Source organism: Colletotrichum lupini, chromosome 9, assembly GCF_023278565.1.
Source record: "Colletotrichum lupini chromosome 9, complete sequence".
NCBI lineage: Eukaryota > Fungi > Ascomycota > Sordariomycetes > Glomerellales > Glomerellaceae > Colletotrichum > Colletotrichum lupini.
The window spans coordinates 2,134,485-2,156,699 of NC_064682.1; the positions used below are offsets into that span (position 1 = coordinate 2,134,485).

General features: G+C 51.8%; 4 protein-coding genes across 4 annotated transcripts; 2 read left to right on the forward strand and 2 right to left on the reverse strand.

Annotated features, from left to right (window-relative positions):
* Positions 1-616: 616 nt before the first annotated feature.
* CLUP02_16524 (mucin) lies at positions 617-2,895 on the forward strand (the record flags this gene model as incomplete). Its single annotated transcript, XM_049295443.1, has 7 exons — positions 617-766; positions 861-1,000; positions 1,081-1,274; positions 1,342-1,741; positions 1,797-2,530; positions 2,579-2,646; positions 2,710-2,895. The coding sequence occupies 7 exons, from the start codon at positions 617-619 to the stop codon at positions 2,893-2,895; spliced, it is 1,872 nt and encodes a 623-aa protein (XP_049152590.1).
* A 152-nt stretch (positions 2,896-3,047) lies between these two features.
* On the reverse strand, positions 3,048-6,659 carry CLUP02_16525 (uncharacterized protein; the record flags this gene model as incomplete). Its single annotated transcript, XM_049295444.1, has 4 exons — positions 3,048-3,208; positions 3,330-4,165; positions 5,068-6,480; positions 6,544-6,659. The coding sequence occupies 4 exons, from the start codon at positions 6,657-6,659 to the stop codon at positions 3,048-3,050; spliced, it is 2,526 nt and encodes an 841-aa protein (XP_049152591.1).
* A 1,454-nt stretch (positions 6,660-8,113) lies between these two features.
* CLUP02_16526 (uncharacterized protein) lies at positions 8,114-12,552 on the forward strand (the record flags this gene model as incomplete). The annotated part of the gene is made up of 8 exons (XM_049295445.1): positions 8,114-8,116; positions 8,180-8,364; positions 8,432-9,336; positions 9,719-9,756; positions 9,946-10,054; positions 10,573-11,718; positions 11,783-12,144; positions 12,205-12,552. The coding sequence occupies 8 exons, from the start codon at positions 8,114-8,116 to the stop codon at positions 12,550-12,552; spliced, it is 3,096 nt and encodes a 1,031-aa protein (XP_049152592.1).
* A 1,118-nt stretch (positions 12,553-13,670) lies between these two features.
* CLUP02_16527 (CCR4-Not complex component) lies at positions 13,671-20,434 on the reverse strand (the record flags this gene model as incomplete). The annotated part of the gene is made up of 4 exons (XM_049295446.1): positions 13,671-13,709; positions 13,774-19,709; positions 19,769-20,090; positions 20,183-20,434. The coding sequence occupies 4 exons, from the start codon at positions 20,432-20,434 to the stop codon at positions 13,671-13,673; spliced, it is 6,549 nt and encodes a 2,182-aa protein (XP_049152593.1).
* Between the last annotated feature and the right edge of the window lie 1,781 nt (positions 20,435-22,215).

The following is a 22,215-nucleotide window of genomic DNA, read 5'->3' on the forward strand; positions in this document are numbered from 1 at the left end:
AAAAAACGAGGTAACGAATATATATATATATATATATACGAATCGAAGTTAAAAGTATATATTAATAAGGTCGGTATTATTCTTAATAATAATAACGAGGGTATCTCTAATACTATACTATTATAAGCTATTATTATTTAAAGGGTAATAAACTTAGCTAAGTAAGCGGCTTATAAAATAATAACGTTAAGCGCCTAATATTACCGTTAATAATCCGTAGTTATAAACTTTATAAAAAGAAAAGTTAAAAAGTTAGAAAATTTTAAAAAATAGTCTATTGAGATAGTAAGAGTATTTATTAATACTATATATTAATACTATATAATTAATATTAAGAACCGCCCGAGTAATTAGTAAAGGCAGAATAAAAAAACAAATAAGAATAAATAATTAGAATAACTAATCCCTTATAATAATACTTTAATTACTACTTAAGACCGTTATATAACCGTTATAGCTTAGTGACTAGGCCTTATTTATAATTCCGAAGGCAGTTTACTTAATCGTGCCTATGGTGCGCATAAGGCACATAGTGCTAGAAAGGACTGATCTTTCACGGTTAATCAAAAGGCCTAATGCACACCACTTCCTACCTCCCGTGCTTCCTTATAGAAACATGCTCTTCATAGCATGTGTTGACATCGTCTCTGAGAAGCTATGTATGTCTCGCCTCACGTGTAGGTCAGTGCTATGTCTAGCAACCAATCAGCATTTCCATTATTCCATCCGGAGGTATCTGACGCAGGGCAGGACATCCTCCATTAAGGTATGTCTACTAGTGTAGCTTCATCCCGACGTGTCCCCAATTTAAAATCTTTTCGACCGGGTGATACGACGAGGTACTGACGTATAGCCTATAGGAACGGTACCCATTCGCGCTCTGTAAGACGTACGCGTGGTTAGGTTCCCTAGTCTCGGCACGCCAGGGTGGAGCACTCTCCTGTTCCACACCTCATCGGACTGGACCCCTTGCGTATGTGGTCAAGGGGCTTGCGGGAAAGTGGAGACTATGCTAAGGAAACAAAAAAAAAAGTAAGAAAAAAAAAAAAAGGGTGCTAGCTCGCCTTTGCCTCGTCCCAGATTCTTAGTACTATGTCGTTGCCCAGCACGCAAATCCCATCCACCATCCCCCATAACAAACGAGGACGCATGTTATCACTGCACCTTCTTTCCCATCGCCCATAGTGACATCGTCTCTGTCTCCTGGATGCACTCGTCTGAAATTCTTATCACCATTCATATCCATCCGTACATTCCATCTCTGGACAAGCCTCGTTAAAATGCCGTACAACACTCGCCGCAAATCTTTGTCTCTCCCATCGCTGGGCATTCATGTTCCAGGGAGCCATCCAAGTCGCAATCCGGCCACCGCCGCCCCAAGTCGAAGCAATTCCGAAAATGGAGGAAACCGCGTAACAATTACATCGACAACAATAACGCGGCCGAATAAGAGACAGAAACGCTCGCATGGAGATGGGATAGTGCAGGGGCCGACGTCACAAAAACATACCGGAGACGCTGTAGTTTTTGATCATACGCCACCGCCGTCTCCGACAAAAAGTAACGTCGAGATGCAGGAATCCCACAGCGACTCCGAATCTGCCACTCACATGAAGATCGAGGGAATCAACGACGAGATTGTAGAAGCTACTATTGCCCAATTACAGGCCACCTGTAACCGACCTCATCTGGTGCGAGAGCTGGCAACTGTGCTTTCGCAGCAGATTCCAATTGTCAAGAAGTAAGCCACTCAGCTCCGTTCTCAAGTCGTCACAGACTTACTAACAAGTTCGTAGCTCTGCAAACCCATGCGCCATTGTTTCTTCCCGCCTCTCCGCCTACCTGAAGCGTTCCTGTTGGAGTGGTCGGGTACCTTGCCCAATGGCTAAGGAACTCGAAAAGATACACCCACGCCGGACATATTTTTATCTCACAACGCGGCCAAGACTGCCTTTCCCAGACTCTCCGGCCTTCGCTCAGCGTGTAGTCATCTCTCCATCTCTCTCCAGCATCGCATCTGGATCCGAAGATGGTGACGACATCGACCTTCGCCGGCGGGATTTAAGCCCCTCCCCCGAGGTTGATCTTTCCTCTCCTGAATTTGATGATGGTGACGACGACTTTGCCATGCCTACTACTCCCGTCGGGTCCCTACCAAGCAGCTTCCGGTACTCAAGAAGTCAACGCAGTGCCTCTCCTCCGCTGGAAAAGGATGAACGAGAGTTTACGCAAACGGCAGACGGTCTGCAGAAACGCAAGCTCGCCCGCGAACTATCTTCAACGGGCAATGGCGAGCAATCTGCCAACGCCTTTGAACCGGCTCGGGATTATGGCATGTTCGACGAGAAAACCGGCGTGGCCGTTAACAGCGGGTTGGCAAATATGCATCAGTTCATGACAAGCCCAGCCTTCAAGGCAACCGTCCCGGCGAGCGTCAGAAAGGAAAGTGACGGCGACAGCTGGTTCAAGCTAGGGGGCCTCCTAGAATGGGATCATAGCCCTGAAAGCATTGAACTTGATGAGCTCGATTGTTTGCTGGACTCTTGTTAACGGCCGTGAAATGTTGCGTGTAGCGAAGGCATGGCCCACGTCCCGTATCAGCGTACGGAGTGTCGACTGATTATGTTATGGGCAAACCAATGCCAGGTGCGGCTTGTTCTGTCGACTCTGGAATCAACTGGGCTCTCTTTTTGGAGATTTGATACTTAGCTGGCGTTGCTGGATGACGGCGAAAACAATTGTGGAACCAGGGCATACGATAGCGTGAAGTTGATTTCGTTTGGAAGTACAATTAGGGAATGGGCGGATGTCTTTCTTGTATTAGTAGTTGTAAGAGCAGCTGGTTCCGAGGAAGTTTGTGCCGGCTTGATATTGGAATTCAAGCCGGGGGGATAGACTCGACCGGGTATGATTGAAATGAAATAAACAAACCTCCCCTTTCTCTACAAGTCTTGAATTCAGCTGTTGACGCCGACTTCCCGTTGATCACCAGACTGCAATAAATGCACCATGACTCTTCGCCTGCGAGTATGGAGACCAGGGGTTGCCTAAGACACGCCCGAATCCGATACTTTCAACTCAATCCACAAGGTCGTCCCAAGCTGCGTGAAGTACGGGCGATCTACCCTTGTGACTTGAAGTCCTGGTGTACACTGTGCGGCGTTCTCGACAATCTCAGCAATGTCTCGATTCCACCAGCATCCGTATTCTGAAAGAGCAGGCGAGTTAGTTCGTGCTGATGATTATCGTGGAAGAACCAATCTTACTCTGGAAATGAGAAGCTGCAGACTTATCAAGTAGCCCATTAACAAATCCCCACCATCCTCTACCATGCTCGACTAGGACGATCTTGCCTGTGTTCGGCTTTACTTTGCTGGCCAAATCCCGAACCATTTGTTCCGGGTCGCGGACACTGCAGAGGGAAAATGTTGAACAGATGAAGTCGTATTTAGCTTGCGGACAAGGCTGCTGTGGGGGCGAGGGAATATGTTCGTGAATGTCTGATCGGAGTATTCGTAGTCTTCCTGCAAGGTAGGAAATATCATTCCACTGGGCCGGAGACGGCACAGTTTCCTTCTCAATTATTGGGTCGACATCAGCCAGCTCTGGCACAGTTTCTGCTAGCTTTTCGACAGCAACGCCGAGCATTTCATCAGAAATGTCGATTCCCGTATAGGAGATCATCGGTGATGCTTCGAACTTGGATGGTCGTGCATTGGCTTTTGGTGCTGCAAGTGCCTGAGTTGCTGAGTTCCGAGAGCTGATAATTTGACTCCAGTCGTAGAAGGGAAGGTTACGGCCGGTGCCCATGGCGACTTCGAGCACATGTCCAGAAGCCTCTGCAGCAAGCCTTTTCCGCAGAGAAGTGATACCCATTAGCCATTCCGAGCCCTCGAGACTTTGGTCAAATCTTTTAGCAGAATCCTTGGTGAAGGCGTGGGGTCGCCCTGTCGGAACTGCATCTGGCGCTGGTTCTGGGTTCTCGTGGCAGGTCGAGGAATAGAACGAGGATGCCAAAAGGCTGATATAGATTCCTAGACCCAAAGCTACTACCCCGGAGGCAAGCAAAGGTATCTTTCTGGCCTTGAAGATGGCATCGGCTGTTTCGAGAGTATTCGAAGTGGTGGGAGTGGGTTTAAGTTGGTTAGCACGACGAGTAGCGTAGCTGCAGTATGGTTAGCACTTTATGTTGGGAAGAGGATTGGTTGGACTAACGGCCGTGGAGCTCTTGCACCTTGGCCCGCGGATCGAGTTGAGGCCAGCCGTCGAGATATTGTTAGAAAGCTACAGGCAGCCCGGCGAGGGGCGCTCGTGCCGGTTGCAAAGTGTAGCATGGTTCGCAACCGCTACCAGAGCCGACACAAAGTATATTTTGGTGTTTTTAGAAGTAGTTGCGGGGGGGTTGGATGATGGCGCAGCTACCCATGGTATCACCTTGCCACGTCTGCGTCTTTACAGAAGTGGTATGCAAGAATACTGACCTTGCCTAGCGAGGTGTGATGTGTGTGTGCGCACAGCCATGGTGTTTAATGACCCGTGAGTAAAGCATCAGGTCCAGTATTCTTGATAAGATATCCTTATCAGAGGTGAATCACCTTATCTAAGGAAGCTAAGGTAGGTGCACAAATCAAGGTACCTGGCTTACGGTCATTATGTGGGACCAGGCTAGAACAGGGAGCATCCCGCCCCGGTCCCACCATGTCTTCAATTTTAATTCCCTGGGACCACGGCACTTCCGCCAAGCAGTGAGTGCCTTACCAACGGAGTTTCGGCGGAGACGCGGATGCGGTTCAGATATCGGTTTCCGTATTACGTGTAGATAATATATGGCATTGTTATGTCCTGGACAACGGGTTTGTGTTCTACCCAATCTCGGCCTGCAGATATTGAAAGCGAACGTGAGCGCTTTGGTTTGCCAAAGGCTTGGGCATACTGCCAGGTTGATAATCTATTTCCCCGTACTATGGGTCATCTCGACGTAGTCGAAGTATCGAATCTAGCTTCAGCCAACCTTTGGCGCCCCATCCTGCCACCCCTGGCTGTACATCTGGTCTGATAGACGCATACCATGAGTATGCCTTGCGGTCCATCTCACGAGGTCCAAGGCTGCTCCAGCTATCGAACAGCAGCCTGAGAGCTCCGAGGAGACGGCCAAGGTTGCGCATTCTCTCGCTATCGACCTCCGATTTGCTGACCCTCTTTTGCTTGGCTTTAGAAGCACTCCCGCCGGGATTGTCGCCAGTGGGAACACCTTCAGATTGGCCGGAAGCAAAACTTTTAAGTAGGTACGCCCGAGCCGATTCCGGGCGATAGGTAGGAATTCCGACGACGTTACCACTTGTTCCGCTGGCACTGCGGCTGCCAAGTCCATTGTCCATGTTCTGAAGATCCAGGGCCCATAAGGCCACATCATCACAGGCCCCCTGGGTCTGTGTGAATCGTAGCCTCTGGGAGAGTGCCTCTGTGACGACGTTCCGCATCAGTCTCCAGCGATCTGTGCCTAGCATCTCCCCTCCGAACCACCTAGTCAGCACTACGATCACGTCAACAATGCCGGCCTCCCTAATCAGTCGTTGTATGAATTCGCCGCAGCCAGTTTCGCCGTCGTCCTCACATGCCTCGCGTACCTCCCCCAGCCCCTTGTCTTGCTTGTCGCCTTGCCCTCTCCTCTTCACTCGATAGGCCCAGGCGTTATGCGTGGCCGTTTGTAGTTGTGGCTCGGAAAGTAGGAGGGACCTAAGGAGACCTGATGCCTGAGTGCCGTCCTCGACGTTTGCCACCCTTGCAACAAAGGTCGATGATTTGAAAGTGACCTGACGGCTGGCAGACCACTGATTTTCCGTGAACGCAATGCTGCCGAGGTCTTGCTTCGAGGAGTCTAACGGCTTCCTGTCCTGTAGACCATCACCTGAAGCCCTTCCTGGAGATTCCGGGGCTACCAAACCGCTGCCTTGCAAATCGAAGTCGCCTCTCTTGAGAACAGCTATAGCTCTGCCCATGATGTTGACCTTTGGCTGTCCTTCGCCCCACGAGCTGTCTTCGTTGGCGGCCTTGGTCAGTCCAATGCTGATGGCCTTTGACTTTGAGTTGGCGCTTACAACAGCCTGGGCCAAGCTTAGACGACTCGACATGGGCTGCATTGGCATTGTGTGCCTGAGAAGTTCCAACACAAAGGCCAACATCAGTGGCGCCCGATTGGTGTATATGGACGCCTCGGCGATCTCCTTCTCGTCCGTAACCACGGAAAGACTCAGGGCAGCCTCCATATCCTCTACACTTTGGGCAGGACCTTCGGAGTTGTCGCTGGGGTGATAACTTTTGGGACGCTTCCCACTTGGAGAGCTAAGATGATCCCCGGATCTCTTGGTATTTGCCCTCTTCAGGTGGGTCTTGCATGCGGTCTGTAAAGCCTTGGCCGACTTTGAGTCACCTAGACCACGCTCTACCAGGTCGAGCGGAGCGTCACTAATCTGCTGGATGCTACTCACATACACGTGAGATTGGTGGGATATAAAAGCAGAACCACGCACTCGATCAACATACCTTCGAAGCTCCACTGTTTGCAGTGCTTTGACCTGGCCCATTGCAGCCATCATCGTCACTCCCTTCCGAGAGGTGATGACCCTCAGCAGTTCTTGAAGATCATGTTGTGAAGCCATTTCTGAGCCGGCCAGGACTATTGTTTCATGAGTCGCTTACTGGGCGTTTATTTGTATCGGCAGCGTTGAGGAAAAAAGAGTTCACGCAGTGTGGATGGATTACTGCAATTGGCTACGCCGCGTCAAAATAAGTGAACAAATGGAAAATAGCTCCACCTGGAAGCACAGATTCATCGGTACTCACTGTGACACTCTTGACTGCATTCACCTTTGTGCCTCTGTTATACCTCACTACCTATCTCATCTGTACATCGCATTGCTTGACCGTTGGGAATTGGGGTGTTCTTATCCATACTTTCCTCTTAACGTACGCACGGATATTTCCGCCAAGAGTACAGTGCCATCCCTGATCCACGTACGCAGTAATATGTGGCTACCTACGTATGAAACACTGTACGGGTATGGTCAGGTACATCGACCTCGGGGTCTCCCCACGTCGATACCCATCGGTACGTACTATGGTATGGTGGGTAAGTTTAATCCCTGGCCGTGTATTTGCGGGCAGCGGTCCACCTGCCTAAGGGTTTGGGTAATTTGACTGGCTGAAGCACACCGTGTTGAAGTCGAAGTATCTCTGCTTACGGAGTACTGTGTAGATTGACTACGTGCGCCACAAATACTTAACAGGGGGTTTTACTATCGCCTGGTTTCGCAGTGGGTTTGTGAGAAGGTACTGATGATAAGATGATACCTTACGGTATGGTATGTGTTAGGTATGAGTAACTGCTGCCCACGGAATGTCACATGTCGGTTGAAGCAGCTGTCGTGTTGAGGAAGGTAGATAGCCTCCAATATGTATGAATGGGCAACAATCCTGCACGCCTGCCAAGCTACTCCTTCCCGTCGAGGCAATAGCTCAAGCCATCGGGAAGATTAGCAAATTCCAGCTGGCGCGGGCGAAGGATACTTAGGTATGGAAATGGCGGCGTGTCAGCCCAGCACCACAGCTTTCTCAACTGGTATGGACAAGGTACCTTAAACGCCCGGGGCTTGAGCCAGCCACCTTGCCCACCGTCATCCCTTGGCTCAGAGTAGCTCAAGCCTTGAGCTTCAAATCCACTGCGCGTCACTTTCACATCTCAACATCAACATCAAGCGTGACCAGGAGCTCTGGCCCGTTCAAAGTCAGAGCCCAAATTGCGTCGCTTCTTTCTAGAAGCGCAGGGTGCTGCCTTCAACGGCCCACTTGACTACGTTAGTCTTACCTCACGGCAAGGACGGAGCACCTTACAGGTAACCGCTCACCCCCTGCACAACGACGACACTATACACGCATAGCTTGGTGAAGCAACTAGTCGTATGCTTCGGACGACATCGCTTGTAAATCGGACGACATCATTTTACCACAACTTGCTCCCGAACCTCCAGCTGGAGCACCCCCCTCGCCTACCTTGTTTATTGAGACTACTCCCTTGAGCTCCAAGAGCATACAATCACATCTGTTCTCGGATATAATGGTACGCTCTCTGTCCAGTATAACGATTCGCTGGTCCTTGAGATTCTAAGTCTGGCGCTGGTAGGAGGTGTTGAGCAAGGCGTCTCGAGTGGCCACGTCCAAAACTGCACGGAGGACAATTGTGAACGCGAGCCTCCTCGTCGGCACGTCGTTATTTCTGCTGCCCTTTGCTGCTATCGCCTCTATCCTTTTTTTCCGCGACTACCTACCTGAGCAAGTAGTGACGACCCCAGTCCACCTCCAGTACGGGTGAGTCCTCCTCACGCTTCCCGCCTGCTTTCCGTTTGATTCAACCAAAAAGTAACCTCACCTCTAGATCAGGTGCAAATCCCTTTGGAACAGCAACCATCCCGACGTCTGCTCTGAGATCGCAGCAGGAGTATGATGTGTCCGTCACGTTGTCTATGCCTCGTTCGCCTGCCAACACACAACGAGGCAACTTCATGATTGCTATCCACCTGCTGGATGTTGGAGCCTTGTCGACGGGAAGCAACAAAATACAGCCTCATATCGCTCCTGAACCCTATGCTCATTTCGACGGAAAGACAGTCCTTTTGTCTTCAAGGCGGCCCGCTTTGGTGCCATATCAAGATCCAATGGTATCGACAGCGTCGCGAATCCTCTTCCTAGCCTACCACGTTTTGTTCTCCGATTCGGAAACTTGCGTACTGACCGTACCGATGGCCGAGCGCGTGGAGTTGGCCAGAGGCTCCTCCTTACCCGCTTCAGCGTACCTTGAACTTCAGGGCGGCCAGGATATCGAGACATACTCTGCCTCGATTACGCTGACTGCTCAACTGCGGGGATTGCGTTGGCTGATGTACAACTACCGCGTGATGACTCTGACCGCTGCCGTCCTGGTATTCTGGGCATCCGAGATCATATTCATGGCGGTGGCATGGCTGGCATGGTCTGGGCTTTCAGGATCGTCACAGGGCTCTGGCATCGGCAATGGAGGAATCGTGGAAAAGTCGTACAATAAGTCGATGGGGCAAGCCAAGCGAGAGGAAGGAAGTGGCATCGATGAGCTGTCGGATGCCCCGAGGACGTTCCCGACCTATGGGAACCAGGCTCCGTTACGGTATGAGCCTGAAGTCAAGGACGAGCAGCATGCGGGGCCTCGTGTGGAGGACCTGCTCCCGCTCGGTGGTGAGGCCGACGACGAGGAAGAAGATGACGGAAGGGGCTTCAGGGGGGACTCGGGCATTGGAACGAGTTATAGTGAGGGAGGTTCCAGTAGTGTACGGCGGAGGTCATCGCATCGAAGTTGATGAGGGGGTGCTTGCTTTCTTATGGTGGTATTGTTGCTGACCTTTTGCTGAGATCTGGCGGGGTAACGTTAATACGTCGAGATATGGAAGAAAGCAAGAGACTATTGAGAGACCCCGCCGAGGATTCGGCACCCACTCATTTAATTAATTTCAACAAAGTTGCCTGCGTCGACTTCTTCGGAGTGCAACGAAACGAAGATACTAATCTTGACCGTGAGGGTTCGTTAGGCATCACGAGCACCCAAGTCGCCATCTAAAAAGGTCCAGGTGAGGTATCTTAGGTAAGCAAATGCACAGCCATCGCCCTCTGCTGATACGGTGATACCTAACAGGAGACGGGGAGGCACCTGAGCGCTGGTACGGAGCTAAGGTAAGTCGAGGCAATAAGTCGCGGCCTAGAATACCAAAACCTGCCACTGCCATGGTGTTACCTCGTGGACGGAAGTGCCAGCCCCCCCACAGTGCACCAGTGCACTTGATCCCAGCGGATGTAGGAAGCTGCACTTGCGGGAACATCCAAGCACGGACACGGGACAGCCAAGCAACATTTCCCCTCCAGGGCACTATCTTGTCGCTTCCTTGCCCTCCCACACCGCCAGCTGCCGCCGCCATTGTCTTGAGCCTTGTCCCAACTTCGACCACATCACGCTGTAGCCAACAATACTCTGGTATTTTTCAGCCGCATCATCTTCTACTTTTCAACAATTTTCTCTCCCAGATCCCGCACCTCTGTCTCTCCACTGTCGTTGGGACAATATGCGCACCATTTGTACCTAGGCCTCCTCGCCCAAGGTCTCATTGCCCCCGGTCGTCAGATCCACCACAACCAGGTCCATTCGGAGACGGTGAAGAAGAGCAATTTCTACTTCAGCTTCGACCCCATAGTCGCATCAACTGCCACCTTGTTACGCTGCAGTCTACTCGCTACCCGCCACTGCGGTTTTTGAGATCGTTGAGCCACTGAGTCGCTCTTGCAAAACACCGTTGCTTGCGTCCCTCTCGACAACCACCAAGGCAAGAAGCAACCCCCCACTATTCCCACCTCGTCCGCCGTGTGCCGCACCGAATCCCGCAAACCACCCACGGAACTATCGACCCAACGACTCACCCAAACCACGGCCTTCAGCTAACATTACGCAGCTTTACCAAGCTGCCTGACTGCCGCGTTCGCAAGGAAAACCTTCAGATCGCCGCATTGTCACTGGCGACCGCGGTGCCCTTCGCCCATTCTCCTTCCTTGCTCGGACTGCGGCGCTTCTACGCGCTCTAGTCCGCTTCGCAGCCATGCCCTGCTTTAAAGGGATTGCCGTTAGCATACATGCCAACGGTGCTCCTCTTCCCGAGCATGGTATGCAAAAGCAGTCACGACTGTCACGCATCAGCACCTATATACCCGTGCCTCAGCCAAGCATCAACCCCGATTCGAACAAGCCCGAGCCTGCCAAGTTCGCCATTTCAATTACCCTCTTGACACCCGGCTTGCCGATCCCGTACTCGACTCCGAAGTCCACCGAGACGAACCCTTATCCCAAGCCCCAGTTCGTCGGAGGCCTGCCCACCGCCGCTCAAGGTCCTTCGAAGTTCTCCGGAGTCGTCAACCCCTATATTCCCATGACCAATTCTGAGAATGAGACGATAGCCGCCTACATATACTTTGACGGAAGATCCAAGGAGGAAGTCGCCACGCTTCTGCGACCGGGTGAGGAGACCTGGGTCAACAGTCGTTGGGTTCAGGTACCCGATTCTGAAGGCGGAGGTCTTGCTGAGCGCGAATTTTTATTCCGCGAAGTCGGCTTGGAGCGTTGGCTTAACGGCTTGGACCTTCAAGGTCACGATGCGGCAGAGAAGCTGGAACGTCGCCGTCAAAAGTTCGAGAAGCGACGCAGGAGACAAAAGACTACGACTGGAGCGACAAGCATGCAAGTTGAGGAAGGCCCCAACGGCCCCAGAGACACTCTGCGCTACGGTGCCGAGGACGGATCTCCTGTTGAGGCTGTCTTTGGCGAAGACGACTCTGACTCCTTATCCGACGATGACGAGATCCCCGAGGCAACTGGACAGATCAAGGTGCTGATGTTCCGTGTGCTTGCTTCTGGCGAAATAAAAAAAGGAGAATACTCTCCACAGTTCGATGCTCATGACGATGACGATGACGCGGAGTCCGGAAAGCAAGGCAATGGGAAGAGCGGCGTCGATGCTGACGTGGAGCACACTACAAGCTTTGCCAAGCCCAAGACGTTGGATCCGAAGACTATTAGTACTCAGACCGTGACGGGTATCGATGGCCCCGACAAGCCATATGCTTCTTTCACATTCTTCTACCGCGGGGAGAGTAAGTCGGCCAGTTTCTCAAGAAATGTAATAATGTTGCGTTCTAAGCGGCTAACAATGCGTAGGGCAACTCCAGAAGATTGGCATCATTGCTTCTTCAAAGGCAGCCCAGGCAACGCCGGGATCTGCCAAACGCCGGTCTGGGCAGCTAGACTTTTCAAGCCTCGGCCCCTTGAAGACCTCTGGCACCGTTGGATTTTCTGCCTTCAGAGACCAGGATACAGAGGCCACCAGACGACGGAAAGCCCGCAAGAAGAGCAATGGCAATATTGGGGGAGCTCTCAATGACGACAGTGACGACGATGACGACGAGAGTGAACTTCTTGGAAAGATGCAGGATATTGATGAAAAGGACATCAATAACAAGCTCGCCCCCGAGGACGTTAGATCTCAAGGGGAGCTTGCTGATGGTGTGAACCGTATTCGAGTATGTTTTACTCCCCACATCCTCTTGTGTAAGCTTGGCACCTGACTCCTCGTAAAACAGCTTAAGAGAGCACATTCAGCCGAGCCCGACCGCTCCGAGAACGCAGGTGCCACCAATAACTCTGTAAACTCGGGCGCGTTCGGTAATCCGTTGATTGGCGCTGCAAGCGCTGCAGGCAATGGCGATGTTTCCGAGGGCGTGAACCAGGACCCTAGCAACGACGCTACGATAGAGGGAACAATTGGGAGCCCCTTGAAGAAACATCGGCCGAGTATTTCTGGCGGCGATGATCAAATCCGAGCCCAGTCAAATAACTCAGGTTTGAGCGATGTCATGAACCGTGGGGTCCCTACACAGACAAATGCGCCGGCCACCTCGGGTACCAATGTCGACGAGGAAGAGCTGTGATACTCAATCGCTTATACTGGTTCAATCAGGGATGAAAGGGGCTGCGGGAGTCTGGGTCACATGGTAGAGAGGGTCCATGACGATATCCACGCCAGGCGAGTGCGATGAATAAGAAAAGCGTCAGAGGTCCTGAAGAAGGCCTGTTCGGTGATTTTGTATGCCGTTCTGGCAAATCAGCGGCGACTCAGCTAGGTCATGACCGCACAGGAAGTCGCGAGGCCCAGCCTGCTTTCAATAGAAACGTGTATTCTTGTGTGTGTACTACTTGCTGGGTGGACATCTTTGTGTAGCACTCTGTGCCACAACTTCCAGGAATACATATCAAACAGGCATCTCGAATTAGTAACCGTGCGAAGTATTGAGAAAAAGACCTTTGGAGGGGAACGAATCGGTACCGCCTTGTTCGCTCGAAGACAAGCATGATTGTGTCTTCCTGTGGTCAGCCTCTGTTGTATTCGGCAACATCATCATTAGGATGTAGCTTAGAGAATTTTCTGCCTTGATTGTTGGTCGTAGGTCGCTGTGGAAATGGATGTCTACTCTCGCGCGTATGCAAGACTATTTGAGTGGGAGAATGGAAGTCGTGCAGAACGAGAAGACCAACCGGGGGTGGGGGTCGGAGGCTAGGCTGAGGATACAGAGTACCACGACTATTTGTCAAGGTCTCTCTCTAAGGTATTGTCTATTTGGTCTACTTTGACTCGATCCTTGGACACCATGGCTGCCACACACAATTACCTGTACCTGAATTCGTTTCGAGACCCCGAGCCTCCGTTGCCTTAGAGGACTAAATGTGTTTATCTCTTTCATGTCGCCACGACGCCGCTTGGACGAATAGGGAATGACGGCCAAACGCTTCTAGGTCGGAATGTCCAACATACCACCAGAATTCTCATTATCGTACATTAGCATAAATACTACAGGTTCTTTTCCGTGATTTCCATGTAGAACGCCCTGTGGAAGGAATCACCGCCCATATCTCCTTTTTGTGAACCCCCAATCCGCCTGTTTTCCCGCCCGTCTTGTGCCGCGATTGATCCGAGGAACACACCTTGCCATCGCCTTGTCTTGTGAATAGACATGATTGTCAGATTGGGGCCAAATCTCTCCACAGTTTCTTATGCGCGCTGTAAAATGGCATGGAAGCGTTCAATGACCTATTTGGCGCGACATTAGTCACGGGTGAATGTCGACGGAGTCGGCTCAAGCTGCTTCGCTTACCTCTGGGTTTGACTTGACGAATGGGAGATCAAAAAACATGTACTTCTCGTTCTTGAGCAACTCAACAACTGTCACCATGAGACCCCAGGGTTGGGGCCAGTAGCCGATCAGGCGTTCCCAAAGCACGCGAGTGATTTGCTGCCTGATCTCCGTCTCCTCAGGGTCATTCATGTCCTGGCCGAAGATCTCCAGTAAGATACGGCTGAAGTAGTTGGTATGGGCATTGGGGAACCGCAATTGGTTTGCAATGCTGGTGATGAGGTAGTAGCGGGCCTCAGGAGGCAGCTCGTGAAGCAAGATGGACATTGTGGCCACATCTGATGAGGCTGGATTGAAGACATCCGTACCCTTCTGAGTTGACTGCTGGACAGCATAGTTGCCGACATGAAGAGTGACCGCCTCGACCACTCGCAAATTGGCATTGATGGGCACATGCCCAAAACCGGTATCAGGTCGCTGGCTTTCGACAATGGCTCGCGTGATGTGTGCTAATGTATCCTCAGACGGGCCGTTCTGCAGCGCGTGGTCAAGGACATCGAGCAAGCCTAAGTCGCGCAGAATAGACGCAGAGTTGTCTAGACATTCAGGGGAGTCCCTGGCACCATCTACTCTATCAGCTTGCAGACCGGGAAACGAAGGATCCGGCATCTTAGGATGGGCTGCTGGGTTCGCTGTCAATATGGCGTTGAGAAGCTGCTTGCAGTGAGGAGGGACACTAGCTACGAGTTGATGTGAGTGTGCCGCGAGGTAGTCCGAGTAGTCGTGCTGTAGAATAACGAGTAGCTTGAGGGTGGCTCGATAAATCTCTCGCGCTACATTGGAGGGCTCGATCGCTTTGACTTGTTCGCCAATATGTTCCAGGAGCAATTGCAGGAGTCTGGTAAACGCCACCCACCCGGAGCGATCCTTCATTACTGCAGGCAAGAAAGCCCGATGCTGGAGGAGGGAGAGCCAGCCGAAAACGAAGCCAGGAAGATATTTCGGTCCGAGGTCTGCGAGTCTGGCAGCGAATTTCAGGAACAGCTCCGATCTCTCTGACTCGGGGAGCTGCTCTGCAGTAGAGCTGATTTCGTAAAGGAGAACCGACAACAGACGATGGAACACTCTCTGGTTGAAGTGATCCGCGCGCTTCACATGGTGATGGTTAAGCACGAGAGTGATAAAGGCCAAGACAGAATCCAAGTAGACCGCTCGGCTTGGCGTCGGAGTAGGCTGTGCTTCACCGTGAAGTCTGATAAAAATGTTAATCATCTTTGCGAGGGCATCCACAGCGAGGAAGGCATCCGTCAGGGTTCCCGTCGAATGGACGAAGTGCTCAAACCTGTCCACCGACATGTCTGTTGCGATTCTGAGGAAAACAAAAAGGTCGTCCTTGCTCTTGACAACACCTCTGATTTGCATCTGCTGCACGAACATGATGGACGAGGTCTCCGATCCGTCAGGGTTGTTGCAAAGATGGATCCATTCGTCAAAAACATATTCCATTTGGTCCTGCTGAAGTGCGCCTTCGCTCTCCTGTTGCGCAGTTTGAGGCAGTGTTTGACCAGAGAGCTTCGCCTTCAAGCGCTGTCCGATAGCGGAATCTGGCTCGTCCTGTATCCAGGACCAGGCAGCCTCGAGTGTCCGAACAAAGTCGCCATAAAGCGCCATTGGCCGGCTGCCGAGGAGAGTCAGATCAACCATCTGGTCTAAGAAGTCTAGCGAGCCTTCTTTCCTTTGCTGCAGCGCTTTGGACATGGATAAATCAATGTTTCTCCAGTCGAGGAGGTCGGTGCGCAGCAGTGCAGCGAGAAGTGGCATTTGGAGGAAGGTGGCTCCAGACTGTTGGCGGAAGTGGGCAGTGACGCGGTTGTTCAGCGTTGGGCCAGAAATCTTCCGCAACGTCTCCAGGACATGGACCAGGCTTTCCAAGGCTAAGTTGTCATCAATCGGGCTGAAAATGAGCTGGATAATTTGATCAGCAGCAAAAACAGCAAACTCGTCTGAAGTCTGCGATGCCTTGATCATATGCTGAACCAATGCGTCAACCACATCTAGGACGGGATGTGGCCTCGGGAGGTCGGCGAAGTGTTCCTCGCGCGCTTCGGTCGCCACGCGCTGCAGTTCCATGAGAAGCTTCTGGACGCGTTCAATCAAAGCGCGGCCGTCCATTTGGAATGCTTGGGGCCTCGCGGTAGGCATCGCTCCATTGTGAACGGGGGCGTACTGCTGAACCTGAGAGCCGAGGTGTTGAACGGCTGGTGCATCTGCCGTAGCTCCCAGGCTGGGTACTGTGGAGAACTGGTCTTGGAGAACTTCGTTGGCAAGCGATCTAGTCGCATCAGAAGCGGAGGGTACGTGAGATGGAGCATTAGAAGTGGTGGTCCGAGGCTGGCGGGCGAAGTCCTCGTATATGGCCATCTGTTCAGGGTTGAGGCCGCCCATGCTTGGCGACAACTTGAACGGGTTGGGAATCGTCCACGCCCACCGACTGAGAGAGGCATCCACATATGGCTCATTAGGGCGCTGAAGGCGATGACGACGGCGTGCTTCCAGTTCAGGCTCAATCATCTCCTCAATCTCCGGCACAGCTCTCTCCTCAGCTTGCTTCTCGATGATGTTGCATGCCAGATCAAGATTTGAGTTCACACACATGATGATAGTGCCTTCCGGTAACCCTTGCGGTAAATCATTAGATGAGTTCCTCATATAATTTGTGAAGTTGGCTCTCAACGGCTCCTTAGAGGTCACCAGCGCCAAACTTCCGGCAGTCGCCTTCACCATGCTGATGGCTGATGTCCTGACCCTGTTCTCATCAGGCTCAGTCGCAAAATCTTTGTGAATCATTTGCTGGGTGGAAATGGCAGCAATCGTGACGGATCGATCTACCACAGGCTGTATGATGTCTTGCAAAGCCTGCGTAAGAGCAGTCCGAACAATCTCGTGCAGTCGGGTAGCCGTTACCACCATTTCGTTCGTAGGCGGAATGTGAATGAGCGGGCCAAGATCTGGGATTGATGCAGCAATGACCTGAGGAGAGAGGCCAGCTGTGACACCCGTGGAAATCCCGTTAAGGGAAAGATTTTCAAACGTCTCCAAAGCGTCTTGGGAAACCAGCTCTTGTGCATCTTCGACAGCGGCACGGTTGAGAATCTCGCCGGAAGGCTCGATACTTTTGTGGTCAAGGTTAAGACCCTTGCACAACACTTCAATCTCGAACTTGAGATTGAGCTTCAGCTCAGCATGGTGATATAACTCGATGAGCAAGTGAATGATATCCATCAACCATGGGTTCGGTGGCCGAAATACGGTTGAGTTGACTCCCTGGAGAATGACTTTGCAAACGAAGGGAATGACCACGATGAGCCTTTTCGTGTCGTGAGCCTCGATCAAGAGCTGTTTGAAGGCAATGTTCTTGTGCTTAATCGGCTTATCGCGAGCCAGAGTGAGAAGACCAAGCCAGCCTCCAAGATTCTTGAGGTGTGACCGTTCGGTCGAGTTCTGCATGGTGGCCTCCGAGTTGAGCATACGAGCCACGCTCACGTACGTCTCTCTCAAAACCTCTCCCCACAGAATCTTGTCTTCGAACAGCTTGACCAGTTCAAGGTAGACTTGGTGATAATTAGGCTGCATCTTGGCTCGCTCCTCGACCAGATGGCTTGCAAACCATTGCTGATAACGATGTTCCAAAATTTCCCGCAACTCTTGACACATGGTTTGAAGGGTGGTCTCGGTAAGATTGTTCAGTACGAACTGAATCTTGCCTTGTGTATCGCTTGATGGCTCCTCGCAATCGACTCCAGGCGAACGGTCAGATGCGTTGATAGACTGGAAGGGCTGCGGTTGACGATCCGTCGGTCTGCCTTCGGGTACGTTACCGTTCGAAAGAGACTCGCTATTGACATGAGCTGAAGGCATAACGCCGTTGCGCGATCGTGCAAGCTCATCCTCGTGGTCTCGAACCACGTCTTCAGCCTTCTTCCAGGCCTCGGTACCTTGTAGGCCGGGTATCTGCAGCAATTGTCGACAGAAGCCGGGCCATTCCCGGAAGCGAGAAAACAGTTGCATCAGGGCCTGCAGTCCAAATTTGTACATCGAATCCTCTGGGGAATAGTCTCTGACAGCCTCAAGAATCATGCCAAGACCAATCTTGAGCGGGAGATCCGAGATAAGCTTGTGGGAGATGATGCCACCGAAAAGCACTGCGGTTGTTGCGAGTGCCTCTAAGGGATAATCGACATAATGAGCGTATTCATCGAACAGGCCGTGGATCATGCATGCGAACACGTCTTGATCTAGAGGATCGCGAGAATGTTTGTACCGATCCAGGACCTCGACGATGTTGCGGACTTGAATTTCGTCCCCGTACATCTTCTTGTAATGTTCTTCCATCTTACTGTTGGCCCCGGTAGGCAAGGCGTTCCCATCTTTGCCGTTGGCGTCAATGATATCGTCGAAGCCTTCGCCATAGTTGATCAATCTAGGGTAGACCGTGATGCAAGATCGCTGCACCATGATGAGATCCTGCAAGGGAGTCTTGGGGAGAAAGTCCTCCAGAATTTGCAGAAAAGCAGCCACTGTCCTCACTTGGAGAGTGGTACTAGATTTGACGGCAGCTTGGCCATCAGGGGGGCGCTGGAATTGCAATTCCAAGTTTGCCTTGATCAGCAAAAACTGGAGCAAAGACCGCGCAATCTCGTTGCTTCTCTCGGAGTTGAGTCGCGCCCAATTAACCAAGTCAAGATAACCCTCGGCATGAGCAAGCGCTGCAAGATCGAGTCCAAACCCATTTGATAGGTATACAAGCTCGTCGAGCCACTTGTGTTTCAAGGCATGCTCAAAAATCAAGGGAAGATCGGTTGGTTTAATGGCATGTGCCTCAATCAGCCGCTGAATCACCCACTCCTTGTCCTTCTTCCACAGGCTGTCGAGAACAAAATCATATTCCGTTGATCGTTTGTAGAGGAAGCTTTCGAAAAGAGAGTTCAGCGTATCGACTGCCATCGTTGGCCATGGTTTCGGCACTCCAAACGCGGAAACGACGAAGATGTCTAGGTTAGGTACCACGACTTCCTGGAACAGGCGCTTGGCTTCGACGCTTTGCGACGCGTGGACTGAGTGAAGGGCAACATGAAACACGGCCGACAGTGCCTCAACAGACACCAACGCGTGCTTGGCCGCGAACGCCGCGCGTTGCTGAACCTCTGGGGCAGATTGCACGTAGGTTTCCAGTGTCAGCGTTGGAATCAAACCCGGGATTGTACTGGCGTCAAGCTGATCCGGCTGAAGTGAGGCGAACGCGCATATGAAAGACAGTTGGGTTTCTGGATGTTCCCAGTTTCCACCCCATAGCTTCTGGATATCAAATGTTTGATCATCTTCAGCGATCGGGAGCAACGCATTGTATAGACGGAGAAATTGCCGGGAGGAGATTCGAGCGGATCGCTGATCGAAGTATGAAACCACGTCTTGCCACCTAAATGACGAAGGTAGAACTCGACGGAGGGCTGCCGCAAGAATCGACGGGTCATAACGGGGTGTCTGGCTGATAGTGCTGTAAGTCAGGGCGATTGACACCTGCTCTTCACTGAGCTGAACATTCTGAGGCCGACTTTGCAGGTATGAGACGCAACTCTCCTCATCTCTAGTAAAGTCGCCGCCCGTTCTTTGGATGTATGTTGCCAGAGCATTTGGAGGTTTGTCGGCCAGCACTCTAACCAAATCAAGCGCGGCAAGCACTTCAGAGGGCGGCGGAGCCTGGTCCCCGTGCCACCTTGCCTGGACCTTGTAGGCTAGTTCGGACTTGGACGCGGCGTTGAAGTTTGGTGGCTGATACTGAATGAAGCGATCGACGAGTACAGCGATGAAGGAATCGGTCAAATCTGCGTGCTCTTCTAGTTCGCGCCGGGCAAGAATGTTCACGAAGGTCGGGAAATTCGTGGATAAGATGGCATCGGCTGGATTTGAGTAGTCAGCATTAGGAACATTTGTTTCCCACGACAATAGGACAACCAACCCTTGGTCTTGAGGTCGGACCTTGATCCTGTCTTGAAGGCTAGCGCCAATATCGTCTTTTCGAGAGCATCCAACTTGAATGCTTCCATGAAAGTTGACATGTCAAAGTCACGGAACAAGTCTTCTGTGCCGGTTTCGATAGACTCAGCAATCTTGATGGCTTGATTGGCGTCGTGGGAAATCTTCTTCATCTCGCTCATGAGAAGGTGAAAATTGCCATTGGTTCCCGGCCGTGTATGTCCGTGGAAGATATGGCCAGCATGGGCAGCGACTAGGCGCGTAAAATACTTCGCAAAGACCTCCATTCCGTGTTCATTGATGAGCTAAGGAAGATGTTTACGTATCAGCAATGATCTAGCGTTAGACCGAATTTGAGATAATTTGGTTGCAAGCTCGACGTGGGTGGGAAGGCTACCTTTTGTAGTTGTTCTGCTTGTGTCTCCCACTTGGCGCGGTCCTTGTCTTCCTTGATAGCACCGAGGAGGAGATATACTTGGGCGACAGCAATTTTGACCAGGGAACTTGGCCCTGTCGGACTACTCGTACTTGGACTTGCGCCTGCAGTCAACCCAGCGGATTGTGATGGATAGGTTGAGTGCCAAACTCCAGTGTGCAGTGTCTGTGAAGGATGTGGAGAGAATGATCCCGACCTTGGTTGTGGGACCATGGGAGAGTATTGCGTATCGGGGCGGAAGAAGTTTGGAAGGAGGAGGAGTCCGTTCTACAGCAAGACCAGACTAGACCAACTTCCTCGCTGGAGGCTTCCGTTATCGAGCCACCAAACTAACTATCTCGCGATCGACTACGCCCACATCAACGACGAGCACTTCCAGAACTGTGAATGTGGCCGTCGGCGTGACGAGGCGGGCAACAAATGCCGCAGCTGATGCGCGAGTGCGACGAGGAAGATGAATGGGTGGAGGCGAGGATGCGTAGGCCGTGTCCGAATCGTTGCTGATGCGATGGAGGTATCGAGCAAAGGAGGGGAGGGGGACCTGGCACTTGAGCCAGGTCGACCGAGACCGCAATCAAGATGCCCACCGATGTTCGGGCGGGGATCGATGAACGGCTTCTGGAACTAGCTCGCTATTGCCGGAGGTTGAGGAGGAGGATGGGAGGGGAATGGAGAGAGGGAGAGTTCGTAGAATATGCGACGTTGATCGATCGGGAACGTCTGTCGTACGGTGCTTGACAGCTTCGCAAAAAGAGAAGAAATTAGAGCCTGGCTGGTTTGAAAGGTACGTGAGGACGTGGAGGCTACCTATGGTTGCCGGTAGGGGATTGGCTTGGACATGCACAAGGCGGAGAATGGACGGCACCTAAGGGAAAATGTGCCTTACCTAAGGTACCTGACCTCATGGGCGAAGGCATACAGTGGAGGGAGGGTAAGGAACCTGATGGCAGGAATCTACCTCCAGGCAAGGTCGGGTGGTACCTACCTTACCCAGGCCAGGCAGGTACCTAAGGTAAGGTACCTTAAGGTGCCTTACGCAGTTAGGTAGGCAAGGTGACAGTCTGTGTGCATCTACACCGCCTAGGACGGTCATACTTGAGGCACCAAGGGCAGCCCAGATACAGCCGGCCCGGCATTGTAAAAAAGTAGATGGCCCTCAGACAACATGCTTTACCTACCTTAGGTACCTTGGCACGTCTAGGCGCGCTGCAGGTAGGCATGACCCTAAGGTAGCTCGGTTAGAAAGATATCGAGTCTCTTCTAGACGTAAGCTGGCCTCTTTAGTGCTTGATTCAACGAAGATACCAAGGTAGATAGGTAGGTAAGGTATCCAATTTCCGTACTGCTGGAGAGCCTATGGTTGCACGTGACCTGCCAGAGGTCTCGACCTGGGGAGAAGTAACTAAGATAGCACCCTCACAGGGAGAGGCATCTAGGAAGGTACTTACTGCGAAGGCATTCAGTATTGGGCTAACTACCCCGAATGCCCTTAGGCCTTTTACGTAGTATGCCTGCCTGCCTTGGTACCTAAGGTGCCTACCACCCCCGCTCTCGTCCTGCCCGCCTGAGGTACTTTCTTTGCTACCGAAACGGATACCTTATTACAGGTGATTTCCCTAAGGCAGACATGCTTGACGTACGAACACGCTAAACTCAGCCTAGCCATCCACTGACACTTGAGTAGGTCGCCTTATGTAATGAAATGGTTACTCGGCAACGGTACCAAACAATATTACCTTGGCCGTCTGCTCATCAATCGACCGACCCGTCGCCCGAATACAGCTATTGACGCCAACGTGGCTCTCAATCAACTCCAGCTTTCCAATACCAAAATTCAGAAGCGACACATTGAGGTTGTGCGCAAAGATACCCAAAGGCTGTTAATGAACCTTGATTCATTTTTCTACTATTTAGTAGCCCGGATCGACCGCATGCAACGCCATACCTCTCTTGAGTCTGTTCCTTATTTAAAGGCGTTAACGCACTCGTAGGCA